The sequence below is a fragment of the Topomyia yanbarensis genome, chromosome 3 (assembly GCF_030247195.1).
Source record: "Topomyia yanbarensis strain Yona2022 chromosome 3, ASM3024719v1, whole genome shotgun sequence".
Taxonomy (NCBI): Eukaryota; Metazoa; Arthropoda; class Insecta; order Diptera; family Culicidae; genus Topomyia; species Topomyia yanbarensis.
The window spans coordinates 86091094-86114676 of NC_080672.1; the positions used below are offsets into that span (position 1 = coordinate 86091094).

Here is a 23583-nt window from a genome sequence, read left to right on the forward strand (position 1 = left end):
AAAAAGCCTCCGTGCCATAGTTTAGAGAAATGAGAAAGGCACAATTGCACCGCTAGGTGGATTAAAACAGGTTTTTTTTTGTAAATCGACTATAAAATTTTAAAATCGATTTTTTTCAGTTTATTCAAAAATTTGACTAATTTAGTGAAAATCACTCCTATAACACATCCTATTAACATTTTTTTAGGGGGTGGTCGTAGCGTATTGGTAAATCGATTGCCTTGTACGCAGCGCACCTGGATTCGAGTCACAACCCCGCACATAGGGTTAGAAATTTTTCATAAGAGATTTTTCTAACCCGAAGAGGCGAATGACCTTAAGGTTAAAACCTTTATAATCGAAATAAAAAAAGACATTTTTTTAAACAGATGATGATTTGAAGTTGCCTTCCATCGAGGTAGGAACGAAACCAGCGCAGAAGATGTCCATAAATACCGAGTTTGTCCAGCTTCGCTATTGCGATATCATGGTTGATTTTGTCGAAGGCCGCAGCACGTAAATACGACTGACTAGATACTGGATACAGTTTTTCGAGCAATATTACCCTGAAATGTATTAATATTAAATCTAAACTGGCACTACAAAGCCGACGACTTCTTCGGTTGATAAATGAAGACACTCCGTTTTTTAAATGAAGGCGTTCGCCTTTGCATGAAATGCACCACTTTGAAAGTGATTGATTGAAGGGTAGGTTTGAATTTGAATTTTGGTTGCAGTAAATTCCACAGGAAGTTAGCATTTAAAAATGGTAAGTGGTGAGAAATATCCATATAAACCAGTTCTCCAAAGACACCCTGCAAATGATTTCGATGGTTAGACGTTTAACAAATTAAGCTCATTTTCTCAGCGTTTCCGACCACTGTGCACTGAGCATCTCTCCATCATGTTAAACACTTGATGAAATATTCCCGGATAGTAGTTTGGTTATCTTAAAAACGCAAACAAACATACAGTACACATGATGCGGCCCCTTAAACCATTTCCCACGAGCAGCGAAAGCGAGAATCAGCGCACGGATGAGCACCTCCGATACACGAAAGCCCACTGGCAAACAGTTTGATTGCATTTACAAGTTCAAGAACTCACATTTGTCACAATCGTTCAGTAGTGAATCAGATTCCCCGGGTGATGGTGGAATGCAGTTTGCGTGGAGAGTGCTATACTATAAATTTACTAGCGTTTACTTCTCGGTTCAAATATTTGCCTAAGCAACGGAATGGAATATCGAAATGGAAAGGAAACTAGTGAGGTTTCGGTAAGTGCTAGTGCGGAGGGCACCTAGGGTAGGCAGTTTCAGGAAACGGTGAAATATGTTAGTTGAGATTAATAAAACTTAGTGATGTTTAAAATACATTTTCTCACTATAATGAGTGTACCTGAACAAATTCGATTGTCGGAATGATTCGCCCCATTGATTCAAGTTAATTCAATATAACTTAGGGTCAGTGGCCCTGTCAGAAATTTGTCTGAGGGAGAGTAGTGTTTCGGAGTAATTCGTCAAAAAACGCCCAAATTTAATGTATAATTGGACTTTATTGAATGCTCTGTGACTAAAACTGTTCCAAGACTGAACATTTCTGCAATTCAATAAAATATGGGACTGTTATGCGTATTTTACCAAAGAGAGTTCTCTTATCTAATATTTCTAGTTCTGGTATAGTTTTCACTTCACAGCTTTTCTAGATAAATGCTTCTCAATTTTTTTTTATTGACGGTGAGACGTTTGTCGATCCTTCTGCCTACTTGCTTAAGAGACATCGTCTTCGTCTACTTGATACAAGCATTGTATCTATGTGCATTCAATGCTGGTTCAATATGCGTTTCAGGTTAGTCAATAGTTGGCGGTTTAGTTGAAAATGTTTAAGGTTGTGTGTTAATTCTATTCACAATACACTTTCTTAAGTTCATTCCAGATTGAGTTTTCTTTAGTATACACGGAATGGGAATTCGATTCTCATAGGTGCACAGCGTGATCTAAGCATAAGGAGAGTCAAGAGTTAGGGTTACGCAGAATAAAATTGCATGGAAAATTAGCATTTTAACTCTTGTATCAATGCCCGGCAATTTTCTCCAAGTCTCCATTGTAATAGAAATCACTTCTCTGTATTGCAACATGTAAGCTACAATAGTAATCTATGTGTTTCCCCGATTGTGTTGAGAGCCGCCTCACGCCCATGAACACTGTTGAACTATGGAACAACTATAAACAGATCTTGGAGGAGGAAAAACTAAACGGTTACAGAGTTTCGTCACTCGGTGGAATGTGATACACGGTCGAAGCACGCAAAATCTGATCTGAGTTGATCTAAAACGTCATTGGCATTTCATTGCAGTAATGTGTGACCGATAGTGGCAAAGCATCTAACCAAAAATTTCAATGCGTAAAAAGAACCCAGCATTAGTGAAAACGGTGAAAGTGAAGTGTAACGTAAAAACACTTTTAGTATGGACGGTCATCGATTTTTTTCGGTGAAAATTACTAATTTTCACCGAAAAAAATCGATGACCGTCCATACCAAAATTGTTAGCGGTGATGAAAACAAAGCAACAAAAACACTTTTAATACACCTAACGGTGTGATGAGACACGTCTCTTACGGACGGACTCTTATCACTCTTCGGATACCGTATCGATAAAGAACATTTAGAACTTGGTTCGTTTTCGAGCGCTCGGTCGAGATAGACGTGTTTATTGCCGAATGGTGTATAACGACAAAGAATAGTGCTAATCCGCGTTCAAGGTTATCTAGCGCACCCTCCGCCTAGTCGAGGTTTCACTATTTTCCCTTCTTTTGTGTTTCTGTTTCTGAATACCGTTACCCGGCTAGTGACCAGCGAAGCAGTGTTCTTCTAGTAAGCCGTCTGGATACCGTTATACACACAGTTAAGTACAGATATTTTATACGTTTCTCCTTCTTGGGTCTCATACCAACGTGAAAAACTGACTTCCCCTGATGGCGGCTCATCTCGAGGTGAGATGGACGTCAAAACAAAATCGGCTCCCCGGACCAAATATAAGTGTTTGAATCTGTTGCAGATTTCTCGATTTCTGACGGATCAGTATTCAGCCGTGACAGAAATATCGGAAATTCGCCCTGATAATCTTCGGGTGGTTGTTAATAGTTTAAATCAGGCAAATGATATTGCTTGCTACGGGCCCTTTACGACGGAGTACAGGATGTATATTCCAGCTAACAGGGTTGAAGTCAGTGAGGTTGTTTCCGTTTCGAGTCTGACTTGCGAGGACCTGCTGAAATATGGGACTGGCTGTTTCAAATACCCCATGCTTAAGCCAGTGAAGATACTGGAGTGCAAACGTTTGCATTTAGCATCAGTCGCAGCTGACGGCAAGAAAATATACGTAAATTCAGACTCTTATCGAGTGACCGTCGCCGGTTCTGCTCTACCCAACTACCTCCTCTTTGACAAGGCTCGTCTACCAGTTCGTCTTCTTTGTGCCGCGGGTCATGAACTGTGCTAATTGCAAGCAATTGGGACACACAGAGATGTCGAAAAGTGTCTCTACTGTGGGTGAAACCCACATGATGTTCCGGCATATCCCGCGTAAAAACAGCGCGAGGAGAATCTAAAGCGTTCCCTTCAGGGACGCTCTAAGGGACTATCCATAAATGACGTAGCATTTTTTGAGGGATTTTTAACACCCCCTCCCCCATCGTAGCATTTCGTCACAAACTTCGAAATACCCCCTGGTAATTACGTAGCTTGACGGTAACTCTACCCCTCCTTGTCCCCGCAAAATTTAAAATAAAAATAAAAAACCTGTTTTAATCCACCTAGAGGTGCAATTGTGCCTTTCTCATTTCTCCAAACTATGATTTAATAGCTGGTTCGTACAATACAACATTATGGAATTGTCTTTCATTCTTATTACACTTGGTAAGTATATATAAGAGCACCTTTTTGCATTCATCGCGGTATCGGTTTGAATCGGAGTTTTCTATGTGATCGCACTCCACAACCCGTAACTCCGGAGCTGGAAGTCGGATAGAGATGGAATTTAATATCAGTTTCCGGGGATGCAACACCTTTCATTTGAGACTAAGTTGATCAAATCGTTTTAGCCATTTTCGGGAAACCAATATAACCGTTGTTCTGAATTTGGATGCTTCCGGGTCCGTCGATGGTGGCCAGTGTGGCCAAAGAGACTTTGAATGACTGTTGGTGACAGTTGTGTTTACATTTTGGAAAAAATTCACCTTTTTACATTCATCGCAGAATTCGTAAAAATCGGGATTTGCTGCGTGATCGTACGTATCACCCTGTAATTCAGAAACCAGAACTCGGATCCACACAAAATTCAACAGCAGCTGATGAACCTTTCATTTAAAATCAAGTTTGTCAAAATCGGTTCAGAAAATTCCGAGAAACCGATGTGGACAAATCAACAAATTTTATTTTGTAACCATACTCTTCAACTCGTAATCTGGAACAAAATGTCGGTTGAAAATGAAATTCAATAGCAACCTATGGGAATATTATACCTTTCATCTGAATCTTAGTTTGTAAAAATCCGTTCAGCCACTTCCGAGAAACCGATGTGGACATTTTGTTAACAATGGGTGTGATATTAGCTTAGGAACTTGGCGGGTTCCCCGGGGGCGTCATGAGCCGTCATAGGTGGCCAATGTGGTCAAAGCTGCTTTGATAGATCATTAGTGATCCAGACCCGCAAACTAGAGTAATGTTACATCAATTTTAATATGTTTCACATCATTTGAACAACATGGCGGTACCAGTTTATATGGGAATTTGCTGTGTGACCGCACTCTTCAACCCGTAACTCCGGAACCGGAAGTCGGATCAACTAAAAATTCAATAGCAGCTTATGGAAGCATTATACCTTTCAGATGAAACTAAGTTTGCGAAAATCGGTTCAGCCATCTCTGAGAAAATTGTGTGAGTTTAAATGACACACACACATACACGGCGAACTGAATCGAATGGTGTATGACACTCGGCCCTCCGGGCCTCGGTTAAAAAGTCGATTTTTACAGTGATTGCATAGCCTTTCTTTATATGAGAAAGGCAAAAACGATGATAGTTATTCCCCTTTAAAAAAGCTACGTAGCATGACAAGACCCCCTACCCCCCTGTCGTCACACATCATCACAAAATACAAAACTCCCCCCTCCCCCTAAGATAGCTACGCCACCGACCTCTTCGAACATCTTGTCTACAGACGAAGGCGACTGTGATGAGCCCCAGGAAGGAACATCTTTTGTTGTACTTGGAATCAATAGAAAAAGGCGGAACATTTCCTCTCCCAAACTTCGTCGTAAAGGCCAAAAGTCGCATCATAGCCCTCATAAAATAACCACTCAAGGAAGAATTGGTGCAAAACCGAAGCAAGTCGCTCCCGGTCTTAGAAATTTGAGTTCAGAAAACGAGTTCCCAGCACTTCCAGGAACATCAAAAATCCCAAGTGTTCCCATATCTCAACCTTAGAAAGAAACCAGCGCTGGCTTAATAAATTTCTCTGACATTGTGGACCATATTTCTACAGCACTAAATATTTCTGACCTCCTCAAAAGCATCTTGATAAGCTTTCTCCCCTTAGTTAAAACATTTTTGATGCAGTTCACTGCGATATGGTCCCTCCTTTCAGTGATTGTATCCTTCGATGGCTAATTCATCGAACGAGATCACGGATTTAATCACTGTTCTACAGTGGAATTGTAGAAGCATTATCCCGAAAATCGATTCCTTTAAAATCTTACTAAATAACTTGAAATGCAATGCATTTGTACTATGCGAGACATGACTTTCTTCAGGAATAGACCTACACTTTCACGATTTTAATATTATTCGCTTGGATCTGGAAGACTCTTACGGAGAAGTACTTTTGGGGATCAACAAGTGCTATTCTTTCAATCGAATCGACCTCCTCTCTACACCAGGCATTGAAGTTGTCGCTTGCCAAACCAGAATTAAAGGTAAAGAGTTTTGCATTGTTTGCACCTATATCCCCCCTCAGAGCCTCAGTTAGCTACCGACGGCTTTGCGATATTGCGGAAATCCTCCCCGCACCGAGGCTAGTTTTGGGTGACTTCAACTTCCACGGGTTGCCTTCATGACGATAATCGATCTACCTCACTCCATGAGCTTTGCGACAACTTCAATGTAACAATTTTGAACACGGGTGAAATGACACGGATCCCTGCCCCTACAATGCGTCCGAGCGCCTTAGACCTGTCCTTCTGTTCAACATTGCTGCTGTTAGATTGCATGTGGAAGGTAGTCTTTGATCCCCACGGCTGCGACCATCTGCCAATCGTGATTAATATTGCAAACTATTCAGGGCCACCGAATACAATCAATGTTTCGTATAATCTCATACGAAATATTGATTGGAAGAGCTGCGCGGCCGCGATATCCGGAAAAATAGAATCGACACAAGAGCTTCCTCAGGAGGAAGACTACGGGTTCATGGCTGGCTTGATTCTCGATACCGCGATTCAAGCTTAGACTAAACGCATAGCATACGCGAACTCTCGCGGGCGTCCTCCCAATCCATGGTGGGATAAAGAGTGCTCAGACGTGTACGCGAAAAAGGCCGCTGCGTATAAGACCTTCCGGGACGACGGGCTGCCAGCTAGCTACCGACAGTACGCGATGGCGGAAACGCGCATGAAGAGTTTGATGAAAGGCAAAAAACGTAGCTACTGGCGCCGGTTCGTCAACGGGCTAACGAGAGAAACATCGATGAGTACTCTTTGGGGCACGGCCCGGCGCTTGAAAAACCGTAACAGTACTAACGAGAGCGTGGAATATTCAAACCGTTGGATATTCGATTTTGCCAAGAAGATTTGCCCGGATTCCGCCCCGGCACAGAATATCTACCGCGCCACGTCGCTTCACAATACCGCGAACGAAACACCGTTTTCGATGGTGGAGTTCTCACTTGCTTGTCGTATCCGAAATTTTTCTTCCACCAGAAAACGTGTGTTTCCTTTATGGCAATCAATCACGGAATGAATTGCTTACTTGAATATTCTTTTCTCTTCGCCAAACATACATATACACTGATCTGTCTATATCCGGTCTGAAACCTACCTCAATTTGCGTTTTATATTTGCGTTTTTGCGACCACAATTACACGCTCAGAATCTCTACTAGACAATGAATTGTCGTTATGATTATTATCATCATCTTTTTTTTCATAACAGTGAAGTATCATTGCGCATCGTTTTGTTTTCTTAATATGAATTTCTCAATAGTAAACATGAAATTTTAGAGTATATATAACTCATATTCGATATTCGCCTGATGTGCCTAAACTGTAATGACAGTGTATCGTTTCAACGCGTTGCGGCATATCTGTGGCTGTTGTAAGGTTTTCCGTGTCTGTCGGCTAATATCTTTATTATATCCGTAATGACGTTTAAGATGACAAGCATATCTGCTAGATTTTTTTCAACTTTATTTACATAGTCATCTTATTCACTACATTGCTCTCTTGTCATGTAGCAATAATGCCCCAGGGCCAGACAGAATCAAATTTAACTTGTTAAAGAATCTGCCAGACTCTGCCAAGAGACGCTTGTTGAATTTATTTAATAAGTTTCTTGAAGGTAATATTGTCCCTCATGACTGGAGGCAAGTGAAGGTCATCGCTATTCAAAAACCAGAAAAAACAGTCTCCAACCACAACTCGTATCGACCGATTGCGATGCTATCCTGTATCCAAAAGTTGTTCGAGAAAATGATCTTGGTTTGCCTCGACAATTGGGTTGAAGCAAATGGCTTACTGTCAGATACACAATTTGGTTTCCCCGAAGGCAAAGGGATTGTCTTGCGTTGCTCTCAACTGAAATTCAAATGGCTTATGTTAGCAAAGAGCAGATGGCATCAGTTTTCCTACATATAAGGGGGCTTTTGATTCAGTTTCTATCAAAATTCTTTCTGAGAAGCTGCACCAGCATGGTCTTTCACCGACTCTAAACTTTTTGCTAAACTTGCTGTCTGAAAAACACATGCATTTTTCGCATGTTAATTTATCGACATCACGAATGAGCTACATGGGTCTTCCCCAGGACTCATGTCTAAGCCCCCTTCTCTGTAACTTTTACGTGAACACCAGCTTGCAGACGACGGTGTGGTCTCTGTTACAGGTCTCAAAGCCGTCGATCTGCAAGGACCATTGCAAGATACCTTGGACAATTTGTCTGCTTGGACCCTCCAGCTGGGTATAGAGTTCTCAACGGAGAAAACTGAGCTAGTCGTATTTTCAAGGAAGCGTGAACCAGCGCAACTTACTTAGTTACCGTTCAGGCTAGAGTCCTGTTGTCTCTTGCTGTATGCAGAAGCCGTCTCCACTCCACTCGGTCCATTGCTGCTTGTCGCCAGCCTCGCAGTCTTCGAAGGGTTGCAACTACAGCTTCAGTTAACGGGTCAAACTATTGCTTAGGTTTCAACTTTCATGTATCTCAGGGTTTGGTTCGACTCCAAAGGAACATTAGGTATCTGAAACAGAAGTGCCAACAAAGGATCAACTTTCTCCGTACAATAACCGGAACATGGTGGGGTGCCCACCCAGGAGACCTGATCAGGCAGTACCAAACAACGATATTGTCGGGGATGGAGTACGGGAATTTCTGTTTCCGCTCCGCTGCGAACATACATTTCATCAAACTAGAGCGAATCCAATATTGTTGTTTGCGTATTGCTTTGGGTTGCATGCGCTCGACACATACGATGAGTCTAGAAGTGCAGGCGAGCGTCCTTCCACTGAAAAATCGATTTTGGGATCTCTCATATCGATTGCTCATCCGATGCGATATCTTGAACCCGTTAGAAATTGCAAATTTTGAGCTCAATTCTCAAACCCGATTTATGTCCTTGTACTTCGATTACATGGCACAAAATATCAATCCTTCTTCATATTATCCCAACCGTGTCAATCTCCCCCACGCTTCTGATTCAACTGTATTCTTCGACACATCCATGAAAGACGAGATTCGTGGAATCCCGGATCACATACGTCCACAAGTGATCCCAAGCATCTTTCATAGACTTCAAATTTCGAGAAGTCGACTGTTCTAAGATGTTTTATACTGACGGATCAAACCTCTGGTTTCGGTATTTTCAATCAAAAGTTCACCGCCTCCTACAAACTTAGTGACCCTGATTCAGTTTACGCCACAGAACTAGTGGCTATTCAGTATACTCTTGAGGTCATTGACACATTACCCGCAAACCATTACTTCATCGTTTCGGATAGCCTCAGTTCCATTGACGCTATTCGCTCGATGAAACATGGAAAGCACTCCACGTATTTTTGTGCAAAATACGGGAGCTACTGAGTGCTTTATCTGACAAATCTTTCCAGATTGCCTAGGTGTGGGTCCATTCTCATTGCTCCATTCCGGGCAATGAGACGGCGGACTCCTTAGCTAAGGTGGGGGCCCTAGAAGGTGACGTTTATGAAAGACCAATTTGCTTCATCGAATTTTTCAGTATTACTCATCAGAGAACCCTCGAAAATTGGCAAAACTCGTGGGACAATGAAAGTTTAGGAATGACAAAAACATCAACAAACCTTGGTTAAAGAAGATGGATGAAGGTCGTGACTTCCTTCGGGTGATATCTCGAGTCATGCCCAATCATTATACATTTAATGCGCATCTCCGAAGTATTGGGGTCGTGGAGAGCGGTCTCTGCGCTTGTAGTGATGGTTATCGCGACATTAAACATGTTGTCTGGTCGTGCGCCTAGTGTTCTAGTGCCCGATCTCCGTTAAACGAACCCCTTCGGCCTCGTTCCAGTCCGAGATGTACTGGCTATCCTAGATCTCTCCTATATGTCTCTCATATACATATTAAAAATAGATAGATGTACAAATTTAGTTATCTCTTTTCTTTTGGTTGCTATGCTAACAGCTACCTGGAAATCTGATCCCAAGAGATCCCAGCGGATCCAAAGAGGCAAGTCGGCGATCCGGTCCATGATGTCCTGACGGTGATCTTCCGTTTGCTAAAAAGCAGCAAGTTTTATTTCTTTTTTCCCTGTCATTGTTGTCCGCCCTCTCCCCATTTGGTCTCTGCTACTGATGTTGGAATCAATCGCTCTTGTGTATATCTTTTGGCTTCCTTATAAAAAGCCTACTAGTGTTCTCCTTGTTTCAGTTTTAATCAAATATTTGTCCTAGTTAAAAAATTATAAATTGTATATCTAGTCCATAAAAATATTTCTAACTCTATCATTTAGTCTGAATAAAATTGCATTAATTTGTGTGTATATCGATCTGAACTCCTTTTTTTAAGATGTAGACGTGTCAAAATGCATTCTTAGTAGAAATATAGAAATAATTTCAAACTACAAACATCCTAATTATTATCCCATATTTTCAAGAAATTTAGATTGTAACGCAAAGAAATTTGTAGCTAGACAAAAATATGAAATTGTTGTACATCGAGAATTTCAGATTTTTTGCATTTTGTGCGCGAGACACATACGTAGTAGGGTGGGGCAAAATGATCGTTTTTTCAGCACAGCACTTTTTTGGTTCCTTTTGGGGTCCCAAACAACTGTGCAAAATTTGGGGTCGATTGGTGTTGACCCGGCGTAGCGCATTGCGTTTGAAATTTGTATGGAGATTAGTATGGGAAAACCTACATTTTTGCATTTTTAATTCTACAAACTACAATTCTTCCTGTAGCATGACAACGAATAGATAGAAGTGTAGTCCAGGATATGCTGAACAACTTTGCCAAAGGATGTATGGTGTTAGAATGTCTCTAAGCCGAGTTATAGCTGTTCAAAGTTCAATACATCGAATTAAATGCCAAAAATCATTTTTATTGCCAACACTGCGGGTGTACCAATGATATTTCATATAGCATTCCAAAATAACATTATTTATTTTAGATTTACCACATTGGTATGTTTGGATGAATTATTCAAAAGCCTTAGCTCAATTTCATGAGGTAGTTGAGCAATAGGGCGTAATGAGGGGTGATGGGGGGGGGGCTTTAATATGTAGAAATTCGAACTGAAATGTTGTCGAGTTGGAATGTTCAGATGAATTATTTCAAAACATTTACACATTGTCCTACGCATAATAGTAATGATGAAATAAAACATACTGTATCCATTTGCCTTGACTTTTATCAATAGAAGTTATGTTACAGACTGAATCAAATGATGTCGAGTTGATATGTCAGAGGATTATATTTCGGTATAATACGCATGATTTGATAGCATGCTCATTTCTAAGCTGTTCGATCACGAGGCGTAAAGCTAATTTCTGGACTTCAACATAAAATCTACCAGATCCCTACATCAATTTTTGCTTCAGGTGATCGAGCAGCATCGAAATTTTTTTTTCATCCCATCAAATCATAGTGCGTATTAAACTGAAATATAATCAATGCAATCCTCTGACATATCAACTCGACATTAATTGATTCAGTCTGTAACGTAACTTCTATTGATAAAAGTCGAGGCAAAAGGATACAGTATGTTTTATTTCAATGTTACTATTATGCGTAGGATATTGTGTAAATGTTTTGAAATAATTCGTCTGAATATTCCAACTCGACAACATTTCAGTTCGAATTTCTACATATTAAAGTCCCCCCCCCCTCACCCCTCACTACGCCCTATTGCTCAACTACCTACGCTCATGAAATTGAGCTAAGGCTTTTGAATAATTCATCCAAACATACCAATGTGGTAAATCTAAAATATATAATGTTATTTTGGAATGCTATATGAAATATCATTGGTACACCCGCAGTGTTGGCAATAAAAATGATTTTTGGCATTTAATTCGATGTATCGAACTTTGAACAGCTATAACTTGGCTTAGAGATATTCTAACACCATACATCCTTCGGCAAAGTTGTTCAGCATATCCTGGAATATACTTCTATCTATTTGTTGGCATACTACAAGAAGAATTGTAGTCTGTAGAATTAAAAATGCAAAAATGTAGGTTTTCCCATACTAATCTCCATACAAATTTCAAACGCAATGCGCTACGCCGGGTCAACACCAATCGACCCCAAATTTTGCACAGTTGTTTGGGACCCCAAAAGGAACCAAAAAAGTGCTGTGCTCGATTGATGCGGCTATGATTACGTTTTTCCATATAACAATGCCCCACCCTAATACGTAGTTTATCTCAGGTTTTGGTTTGCTCCAAACCCATACCACCCACGTGCTCCGCCAGCCCTGGGTGGTACTTTGGATAGTAACACGTAACGAAATATATTACACGTTTGGTCGCTATAATAATCTGACGACCACAAATGGCGTCGAATATTTGTTTGATGATTGTTGGTCGTGTAGTTTTGAATGAGCTCGACTATTACGATCATAAAGTAGTTTTTATTGATCAACTTCAAGTGTCGACACTTCAAATTTGCAATTAATTACTTCCATGCTTCTAAAACCGCATTGTATCAATTGTATCTGATAAGTGAAAGCAGACAGTGTAGGTGCTTCAGATTCAACCCACATTTTCAAGAACGTTAAATTCAAAATCACACGTGCAAATTCAATTGAATTGCGTCGAAAGCAAATCGGCTTCTAGTGCGAGCATTTCAATTCTGCCTCTTTTTGATTACATAAAGCAGTATTGATTGAATCTCAATTAGCATTATGTGTAACTACGTTACGATTGTCGAACTGATGATCAACTCCTACTAAATTTTGCATATTTTGCTTCGAAAACACCCAAACCGTAGGGTTTCCTTCAATCAAAATCTAGTAGTAGATTGAATGAAAATGATGAATAATAACTAGTACTACACAGTACTGATTACATGGCACAACACAAACTGTCTGATCTAAGTCAATAACTAGAATTCAATTGCAGACAATTAGCTACCAAGAAACGCCGCCAAATGAAGATGCGAGCAGTACGACAGCCATGAAACAAACGGACGACAGTGAGCACCAGAAGTGGAGCAATAGCATCGAGTTCTTGCTGTCCTGTGTGGCGCTTTCCGTGGGATTCGGAAATGTTTGGAGATTCCCTTATACTGCGCTACAGAACGGAGGAGGTGCCTTTGTGATACCGTACCTGATTGTGTTGTTTGTAGTCGGAAGACCCATCTACTATTTGGAGATGGTGATGGGACAGTTCTCGAGCCGAGGATGCGTCAAAGTATTCGATGTTTGTCCGCTGATGCGGGGCATAGGAGTCGGACAGACTATCACGATGTTCATCATTGTTGGATATTATGCTGCGGTGCAAGCGCTGTCAGTTCGATACTTTCTGGATTCGTTCCGTAGTCCTTTGCCCTGGAGCGAATGTGAACGTGACTGGTTGAATTGCATCGATTCTAAATTTACTGGACGAACGGCTGTTACTAACGGGACAGTGACTCCATCAGCTGACTTGTACTTCACGTAAGCGAACTGATGTTTCAAAATGTTACAATTCATCCATTTTCACATTTTTTCAGAAAGACAATCATGAATCTAGTGCCAAACATTGACAACGGAATTGGGGTCCCGGACTGGAAATTGGTCCTTTGCCTGCTAGCTTGCTGGATCTGTATTTTTGGACTTCTGGTCAAGGGAATCAAGAGCTCGGGAAAAGCTACATACGTACTGGCTATTTTCCCTTACGTGATTTTACTGATGCTGCTCATCCGTTCCTGTACTCTCACCGGTGCTCTCGACGGTATCAAATATTTCGTGCAGCCCCAGTGGGAAAAACTACTGGAACCAGATGTAAGATTGGACACGAGAATTGATGTTTCAAAATGGGTTTATCTCGATTTCCCCGTAGGTTTGGTACGCAGCAGTCAGTCAATGTTTCTTCTCTTTGACCATAGGACTAGGAGCAGTGATCGTGTTTTCGTCATTCAATAACTTTTCCAGCAACATTTATCGGTAACTTTGATTCCGATTTCTTTTCAAATTCGCTCTATCCTAAAATCCTTTTAATTTATTCAGCGATGCAACGATCATATCTATTCTAGACACACTTACCTCAATGGTCTCCGGCGTGATTGTGTTCGGGATCGTCGGAAATTTAGCCTACGTTACACAGCGAGAGGTTCCGAATGTAATGAGTTCCGGACCGCAGCTGACCTTCATCACCTATCCGGATGCCATCGCTAAGATGGACTTTGCGCCCAACTTTTTCGCCGTGATGTTCTTCCTGATGTTTATCCTACTGGGAATGGGCAGCAACATGGGGATCGTGACGACCATCCTGACTGCAATCCAAGATCGATATCCGAAGGTGACGGTCTGGAAGGTTGTCTTGGTTATTTCCACGGCTGCATTCTGTTACGGCTGTGTGTATCTCACTCCGGTAAGACTTGAAAGAACACATCACAAAACGTTATTTGATACTGACATAAAGTAAAATATTTCTTCCAGGGCGGCTTGATAATATTAGATCTTGTGGATTACTATGGAGTTACGTTCGCCACCCTTACTTTAGTCATCCTTGAAGTCATCGCGTTTTGTTGGATTTATGGGGTGAACCGAATCTGTATTGACATCCAGTTTATGCTGGGAATTAAAACTGGCATTTTCTGGAAAGTTTGTTGGGGTTTCCTAACTCTATTCCTCATTGGAGCAATTTTCGTACTGGAAGTAATCAGATACGAGTTGAAGAATGTTCCATTGGGATACAATGGTTGGTCATAAATATATGACAATGTCATAGGGATTCAACTTCTGTTTCCGTTACAGTGTTTGGATGGTGTTTATACAGCTTTTCAGTGCTGCAGGTCGTTGGCTGGGCAGTTTATGCAGTTTTAAAACGACCGGAGAAACGAGTGCTAAACAAATTTCTACGAGCGCTAGAGCCAACAGATGACTGGGGACCTGACAGTGCAACCCTGAAACACGATTATAATGTGACAGTTCGACGATACAAGGATTCTCTAAGCTTACGAAATAATAATATTGTAGAAAGAATATGTCTACGTCTTTTCAAACGATAAACTAATGTTTTACATTACTATGACTTGTGAACTTTGAGACATGAAAACTTTTGGTTAAATGAGCCTGGACTTTAACAATAGGGAACTTTTAGGAATGAAAACATAATTTCTGGATTTTAAAGCTCTATTTCGTACCTTAATCACTGAAATCATAGATTTATTAGTGTAGATTCTGCATATTATAATATGAACAACGGATGCATCTAACTAATATTTCGTCATGTAAAAAATAATTGAAACCACGGCGTTATTTCCTAAAAAAAAATTCACGAATTCTATTCTATTCAATTCCAATCCTATTGAACCCCTTGCACAGCCTAACGAAAAGTATACCAGCGCGCCACCTATATCTCAGTGGCGCATGTGGATTGCCAATGGCTTCATCGTTCATCGACAGAGTCATCAACACGCCCAATTGATTTAGAAAAGGGATCCCGTCCGTAGGCGCGCTTCTTAGTTACCAGCTGATAATCGAACAACGTTAAACTAGTTAGCAGTCAGTTCGACTTTGCGAGTGCGCGATTTTACTATAATTAATTAAGTTGAATAGTTTAGTGAGTCAAATAAAATAAACTAAGTATAATAGTACCTGGAAACTATAAGACCGTCAGTGAGGAATACCGGTCTTTATTGTTGCCCCGCTGATCGCTGCTCGTTGACACTCCGAAGTCTTCCGATCGCCTGAAATTAAGGAAATCAATTAGTAGTAAGTTCGCCTTGAACACTTGTGCTTTTCTGTGCTACTCGACATCTGCTCCTTGGAGCTGGATGAGCGTCGAATTCCACTTGTTCGCCATCGTAACATTCGCCGAACGTCATTTCGTCCGCCATTTTCAACGCTTTCTGAACGCCGGTTCGCCATTCTAGTCACTCGCTATTGTTCGCGAAAAGGACGCGATCGATGAACAATACTTTGGGCGATTACGACTGCTGGCGCTGCTGTCGAACTTCTGAAAACTTTGTTCTAAAATGAAAAGACAAAGCGCGTGAATATTTAACTAAATCACAATATCTACCAAGATATATCCAAATTCATTGCCCTACCTACTAACACCAACTCTATCCTACGACACTTGTGTATGATACAGAGAATTCCTTGGTCGTAATAGTCACAAGTGTAGCACTAACATTCCTTCCCATCCCAAAACTGACCTGCATGGACGTGGCCATCTACGTTATTGATCTTTGTCTCGTTAGTTTGCGCGTAGAGTATGATGTACTACTCCCAAGTATCATACAATTCAATATGCAATTTCAACAGACTTTGATCAACCACGGGAAACTCACGGGCGGTCAACTAAGTTAAGTTAAGCTGAGCCAAACATTTCTTTTTCATTGAGATCCTTCTCATTATCCAATCTGGTTTAGGCCACACTTACGACCAGTGTTGCCACAAGTACAGTTTTATATTCAAAAATATATATATTTTTGCTTTTCTCAATAGAAAGCTATTGCAATGTTACCGCACTCCACAACCCGTAACTCCGGAGCCGGAAGTCATTTGAAACAAAGTTGATCAAATCGGTCAAACCATCTCCGAGAGACCGATATAACCGTTACTCTGAATTTGGATACTTCCGCCGCGGCTTCCAGATCCGTCGATGGTGGCCAATGTGGTCAAAGAGACTTCGAATGACTGTTAGTGACCTAGATCTACAAATCCAAGCAATTGTGGTCACTATTTGGAAAAATTTCCAACTTATTGCATTCATCGGAGAATTTGTTAAAATCTGGATTTGTTGCGTGATTGTACTCATCAGCCTATAATTCAGGAACCAGAACTCGGATCCACACAAAATTCAAGAGCAGCCGATGGAAATGTTGTACCTTTTATTTAAAACCAAGTTTGTCAAAATCAATTCAGAAAATTCCGAGAAACCGATGTGGACAAATCATATCAAAAAAATGTTGTAACCATATTCTTCAACTCGTACCTCCGGAACCAGATGTCGGATCAAAATGAAATTTAATAGCAACCTACGGGAATATTATACCTTTTATTTGTAAAAGTTTGTAAAAATCGGTTCAACCATCTCCGAGAAACCGATGTGGACATTTTGTTAATAAATCCGCACACACACACACATACATACATACATACAAGTTCGTGGACACGACAAACAATGTCCATAAAGACATTAAGGAGATGGTCATCAAAATCCGGAAGGCGCTACTGTCTGCCGTGAAAGAGTATGATACGGCAACGCTGAGGGCGGATGCAGCTGAGCGATCATTGGCGTCGGCTTAGGCCACTATCCTCCTAGCCCCTCCGAAACAGGGTAAGGAGAGGCAGATTGGAGTTGAGAACACGTCAGTTCCCATAACTCCAAAGAAGACAAGATCCTCGCTAGGAGACGAAAGACCAGGCGGGTCAAAGAGGCAGACGCTCGAGGACGCTGTTGCAGTCGAAAGGACGCCACCTTACAGGGTGAAAGCTGGAGTACCGTTGTAGGTCGTAAGGAGAGACACGGGAAACAGTAAAAAAAGAAAGAGGAGCGAAAAGAGGAGCAGAAGAGGAAATCAGAACCCTCGGCTCGTCAGAAGGAGCCTAAGGGAGAAGCCGTGCTCGTCAAAGCAAATGACGAGACTACGTACGCAGCACTACTCAAAAAGGTCAGAGAGGACCCGGAGCTGAAAGATTTGGGGGGAAACGTCTTAAGAGTCAGGCGTACCCAAAAAAATGAGATGCTCCTCGAGTTTAAGAAGAATACTACGACTAGTAGCTCTGCCTTGCAGGAGACTATAACTAAATCAATGGGTGGAAAGGTAGAAGTTAAAGCCTTAAGCCCGGAGATGGTAATTGTGTGCAAGGACCTCGACGAAATAACGACGGAAGACGAGCTGAGAGGTGCTATGACGCAGCCGTGCAAACTGGGCGAGGTGCACATGACGATCCGGTTAAGGAAGGGATACGGAAGAACGCAGACAGCGACGATTCGTTTACCGGTAACCGCTGCAGACAAGGCACTGGAGGTAGGTAAAGTTACAGTTGGATGGTCGAGATGCCTACTGAGAGCCGCCCCACGAGTAAATAAACAAGCGGAGAAATGCTTCAAATGTTTAGGCTTTGGACATTTAGCAGGGTCTTGCAAAGGCCCGGACAGATCCGGAATGTGCTGAAAAAGCGGAGAGACGGGCCATCTTGCGAGAGACTGCACGCAGAGGCCGAAGTGCTTGCTTTGCACCCCAGCGGAAGGAAACGACCATCAGACGGGTGGCTTCAAATGCCCAGTCTACAAGAAGGCCACTGCAGGCCAACGGTGATCACTGTAATACCGCACAGCAACTGTTGTGGCAGTCTACGAAAGAAACTATGTGCGATGTCGCTTTGATCGCAGAGCCTTATCAAGTCCCCCCTAATAACGGTAACTGGGTGGCGGATAGATCAGGAACCGCTGTGATACAAGTAATGGGTAGATTCCCCATCCATGAAGTGGTAGAACGTTCACATGAGGTTTTCGTGATAGCCAAAATCAACGGCATCTTCGTATGTAGCTGCTACGCTCCTCCAAGGTGGACAGTAGAGCAGTTCAGCCTAATGCTGGAGCAGTTAACCGAGCAGTTGATCGATCGGAAGTCGGTAGTCATTGGTGGTGACTTCAACGCCTGGGCTGTGGAATAAGCAGGAGAGTAACCAACAGAAGATGGTGTATCCTGCAGGAAGTTCTAGCGAAGTTAGACGTACGATTGTGCAATGAAGGTTCTGTTAGCACATTTCGGAGAGACGGGAGGGAGTCTATCATCGACGTCACATTCTGCAGTCCCTCATTGACGGCGAACATGGATTGGAGAGTGTGCGAAACGTATACGCATAGTGACCACCAGGCGATTCGCTACCGTATCGGTCAACGGAACCCCGCGGCAGTACAGAGAAGGGTGACCGACGAACGAAAGTGGAAGACGAAAGCCTTCAACAAATACCTCTTTGTTGAAGCACTTCGGTCGAACGGCGGGACCGAGAACGTGGATGCGGCTGACCTAACAAGAAGGATTGTGGCGGCTTCTGACGCCACAATGCCGCGAAAACTGGAACTACACAACAAACAGCGTCCAGCTTACTGGTGGAACGAGACGCTTAGCACGTTACGCGCTGCTTGTCTCAGAGCCAGAAGGCGGGCTCAAAGAGCAAGGTCGAAACCAGATAGAGAAGAGCATAAGGCAGCGTTTCGGGAAGCTAGGGCCGCTTTAAAACGGGAGATCAGACTTAGCAAGTCAGAGTGCCACAAGGAGCTATGCCGAGAAGTAGACGCCAATCCCTGGGGTGACGCATACCGAGTCGTGATGGCGAAAATGAAGGGCCCGACGACGCCAGCCGAAATGTGTCCGAGCAAGCTGAAGATAATCGTCGAGGGTCTTTTCCCGAAGCACGATCCAACTATATGGCCACCGACACCGTATGGCGAAGAAGAAGGAACAAACACGGATCGGCAAGTGACTAACGACGAGCTAGCAGAAGCATCGAAGCGCCTAAAATCAAAGAAAGCCCCTGGTCCGGATGGAATACCAAACGGTACTGAAAGCTGCGATTCTGGCATATCCGGACATGTTCAGGATAGTGCTGCAGAGGTGCCTAAATGAAGGCAACCTCCCCGAAATGTGGAAGGCCCAGAAGCAGGTGTTGCTGCCAAAGCCAGGGAAGCCACCTGGCGATCCGGCCTCGTACTGTCCCATATGCCTGCTGGATACACTCCGAAAACTCCTGGAAAGGATCATTCTTAACAAGTTGACAAAATTCACGGACGGTGAGCGCGGACTGTCCAAGATGCAGTTCGGTTTCCGCAAACGAGCATCGACAGTGGATCCAATTCGGACAGTGCTCGAGAGTGCTGAGAAGTCATCTAAATAGAAGCGAAGAGGAGATCGATAGGGCACTGTGGTCACGATAGATGATAAGAACGCGTTCAACAGTGCCAGCTGGGAAGCCATCGCTGCAGCGCTGCATAGAATGAGGGTTCTCGACTACCTATGCCAGATCCTGAAGAGCTTCTTTCAGAGCGGAGTGCTGCTGTATGAGACGAGCGAAGGGCAGAAGTTATTGCGTGTCACAGCGGGCGTTTCTCAAGGCTCCATTCTCGGTCCAACTCTTTGGAACGGGATATACGATGGGGTCTTAACGCTGCAGCTGCCTAGGAAAGTGAAAATCGTGTGTTTCGCGGACGACGTGTCACTAACGGTGATGGGTGAGACACTTGAAGAAGGTGTAGGTGACAGAGACAATAGTCGCGATCGAGAGCTGGATGTGACCTCCGTTCAGCTGCAAATAGCTCACCACAAGACGGAGGTGTTGTTGGTCAGTAACTTCAAAACGGTTCAACGAATGCAGATCGATGTCGGAGGGCACGTGATTGCATCCAAGCGTGCATTGAAGCAACTTGGAGTTATAATCGACGACCGGTTGAGCTTCAACAACCACGTTGATTATGCCTGTGAAAAGTCGGCGAAGGCAACGAACGCAATAGCGAGAATCATGCCAAACGTCGGCGGTCCGAGAAGCAGCACGAGACATCTGCTATCTACTGTTTCGTCATCGATACTCCGATATGGGGTTCCTGCCTGGAGTGCTGCGCTGAAAACCAAGCGGAACCGTGAAAAGCTAAACAGGACATTTTGGCTGATGGCCGCACGAGTCGCGAGTGCCTACAGAACAATATCGTCGGAGGCAGTATGCGTTATCGCCGGGATGATCCCCATCTGCATCACCCTGACGGAGGACGTGGAATGCTATCAGCGGAGAAATGCACGTAACGCTAGGAGACTGGTCCGAGCGGACTCGTTGGCTAAATGGCAACAGGAGTGGGACAACGCGGAGAAAAGAAGGTGAACCCACCGACTCATCCCAAATGTGTCGGCCTGGGTACATAGGAAGCATGGAGAGGTGAACTTCCATTTGACGCAGTTTTTGTCCGGACACGGATGCTTCCGGAAGTACTTGCATCGGTTTGGACATGCTTCGTCACCCCTTTGCCCGGAGTGTGCGACTGTGCAGGAGACACCAGAACACGTGATCTTCGAATGCCCCGTCATACCAGGTATACCCCTCGTAGGGGTATACCTGGTATGACAGTGGACAATATCGTCGAAGAAATGTGCCGTGACGAACATACCTGGGACGCTGTCAACAGAGTGGTCTCGAGCATACTCTCCGAGCTGCAGAGGAAGTGGTGAAGAGACCAACAAGAAGCCACAAATCGGGTTTCGAGAGAAATTCCACCGCCGGGGAACTCTCCGACTGTGTAGACTAGGTCCACCGCCGGGGACCAGTTGAGTAGTACGTGACGTAGCACCGTGTTGGGTTGTCGGGGCGCCTGTGAACCGGACGTTAAGCTTCACCGGAATCGCCAAACGGATCTCGACACCCTACCGGGTAGCTCGTGAGTACGCTAGATCCACCGCCGGGGATTAGACCGAGTAGATCGGGACGACGCGGAGAGCTAAATGGTTCACAAAAACGAACATCGGTATCGGTATCAGAAATCTACCGTTGCAGGACAACAGACTAGATCCATTGTTGGGGACTAGACCGAGTAGTTCGCGAACAAGTGAGGGCGGGAGCTTAATGGTTCATCGGGAAAGTAGAGCGAAACGGAACGAGAGGAAGCCAAAGTGCTCAAGAAATGGTGGTGCTAAAACAAAAGAAGAATCGGTATCGGGAGAGCTTCCTTCGCCGGGAAACTCTCCGTCGGCGTAAGCTAGATTCACCGCCGGGGACTAGACTGAGTAGACTGCGAGGTACCACCAGTCGCAGGTCGTCGGGGCATCAGCGAACCGGACGCCCTGCTCCACCGGAGTCGCCGAGCTGACCTCGACACCTGGTTGGTAGGCTCGGTTTCGGGAGAACTTCTCTCGCTGGGGAATTCTCCGTCGGAGTAGGCTAGGTCCATCGTCGGGGACTAGACCGAGTAGTTCGCGAATAAGTCTGGTGCTCAACGAGTAAACGAATGGTGCGAGAAGGGAGTTGCGGTGCTAACTGGCACAAGGGAGCCGAAGGGCTCGGTGAATTAGACAGTCTGAAGTTTGCCGTCCAGATTGTCTTCGTAGGGGAGGAGCACTAAGTCTCGACTCACAGCCAGCTTTCCGACTGCCATGCAGAAATTGCCAGTCTGTGTGGATGATGGAGAATTGGTGGTGTGTCGAGGAGTGGTGGTGTAACCCTGCGGAAGAAACGAACTAGTAAGTAGTTTAATTAGACTGTGTGCTATGCACATAAAAACCCCTCCCGAAGTAATGCCGTAAGGTAGTGCCGGGAAGAAATCAGGTTCTGGGCAAGAGCAGTGGTTTTTAGCGGGTCGGGTGATGGCAGCCCAAACCCGTTTCCTGAGACATTGGGGTTTTGTACATTTTCCCTCAGGTCTCAGAGTTTTCCTGAAAAATTTTTTACTGCTCTCTAAAAAAACACACACACGCACATGGCTACTTCCCGGATAGATGGAAGATACAGAAGTTGGTGTTACTGCCAAAACCACGGAAACCACCAGAAGATCCAGCATCGTATCAGCCTATATGCCTGCTGGATACTCTTGGTATGCTCCTGGAACTTGGTCATCCTCAACAGGCTAACTACCTCCGCTGAAAGTGAGAACGGACTATTGCAGAGGCATTTCGGGTTCCGGAAAGGGATATCGACGGTGGACGCCATTCACACAGTCATCGCGAACGCGGAGAAAGCATTTAAGCAAAAGAGAAAGGGTAATCGCTACTGCGCCCTCGTAACGATAGACGTGAAGAACGCGTTCAACAGTGCTAGCTGGGGGGCAATCGCCGTAGCGCTGCACAGAATGTGGGTTCCGTACTATCTGTGCAAAGTGCTGAAAAGTTACTTCCAGAACCGAGTACTGGTCTACCAAACGAACATGGGAAAGAGGTCGATTAGGGTTACGGCGGGAGTACCTCAGGGTTCCATAGTCGGCCCAACGCTCTGAAATATAATGTACTACATATGAAAAAGTTACACAGAATCCAGATTTTCAAGCATTTGGATACTATTTCGACGCTGTTGTGCTATCTTATGACAAACTTCATTTTGGGGTAAACTTAGTTAGATATGCCACATTACTTGTCTAAAAAATCTCTACAAAGTGGCGTTTTCAGAATTTTGACATTCTGCTTGTTTACTGAGATATAGCGATAAATGTGCTGAGAAATTTTTAATTTTTTGTTTCAAATGACTGTGTCTGGGGATTGGCTCAAATTATCGTGATGCATAAAAAGTTTTTATATGTAAAATTATCGGAGAAACACAATGGCATAATCATTTTGAAACCAAAAATACACGAATTGTGAGAAAAATGCAGTTTAAGTTCTAAACTGGAACTATAGCATATTTGGCAACACTGTAACCAAAAATAACTGTTTTTTTTTTCTAGATTCCCTGACTAATTTCCTTCAAAATGCATCTCACCGATTGTTTATAGACCAAATGAACCCAAAAATATGAATAAAAGTTAAAAATTGATGATTTTTTTCTATGGGAAATTTTCCATGCACAGTTACGACACGTCATACAAAATTTGTCATCAATACACTCCTGTGACACGTGTGAGTGCGACTTTTGTTACATTTTTAGTAAATACTCGCAACATAGTCAACCGATCTTCGTAATATTTGAAAGATTAATATAGAATAGATAGAAGCACCAATTGTCTTCTTTGAAT

The 23583-nt window shown here is 43.3% G+C and overlaps 1 protein-coding gene across 3 annotated transcripts; it reads left to right on the top strand.

The window, feature by feature from the left end:
* The first annotated feature begins 981 nt into the window (after positions 1–981).
* On the top strand, positions 982–15531 carry LOC131690270 (sodium-dependent nutrient amino acid transporter 1-like). 3 transcript variants are annotated; one of them, XM_058975906.1, is made up of 8 exons: positions 982–1255; positions 2828–2882; positions 12841–13376; positions 13433–13703; positions 13762–13865; positions 13929–14292; positions 14361–14622; positions 14679–15531. In XM_058975906.1, the coding sequence occupies exons 1-8, from the start codon at positions 1230–1232 to the stop codon at positions 14930–14932; spliced, it is 1872 nt and encodes a 623-aa protein (XP_058831889.1). In that variant the 5' UTR covers positions 982–1229; the 3' UTR covers positions 14933–15531. The 3 variants fall into 3 exon arrangements, with proteins under 3 accessions (XP_058831889.1, XP_058831891.1, XP_058831890.1); XM_058975908.1 differs by lacking the exon at positions 2828–2882 and having other exon boundaries at positions 984–1255; positions 12828–13376; XM_058975907.1 differs by lacking the exon at positions 2828–2882 and having other exon boundaries at positions 987–1255; positions 14679–15530.
* The last annotated feature ends 8052 nt before the right edge of the window (positions 15532–23583 follow it).

Excerpts from the sequence above, each read along its gene's own strand:
- LOC131690270 (XM_058975906.1), top strand. The coding sequence starts at position 1,230 with ATGGAAAGGAAACTAGTGAGGTTTCG. Across the intron at positions 1,256-2,827 it reads AGGAAACTAGTGAGGTTTCG|TGACCAGCGAAGCAGTGTTC; the intron begins GTAAGTGCTAGT and ends TTACCCGGCTAG. Across the intron at positions 2,883-12,840 it reads TGGATACCGTTATACACACA|ACAATTAGCTACCAAGAAAC; the intron begins GTTAAGTACAGA and ends ATTCAATTGCAG.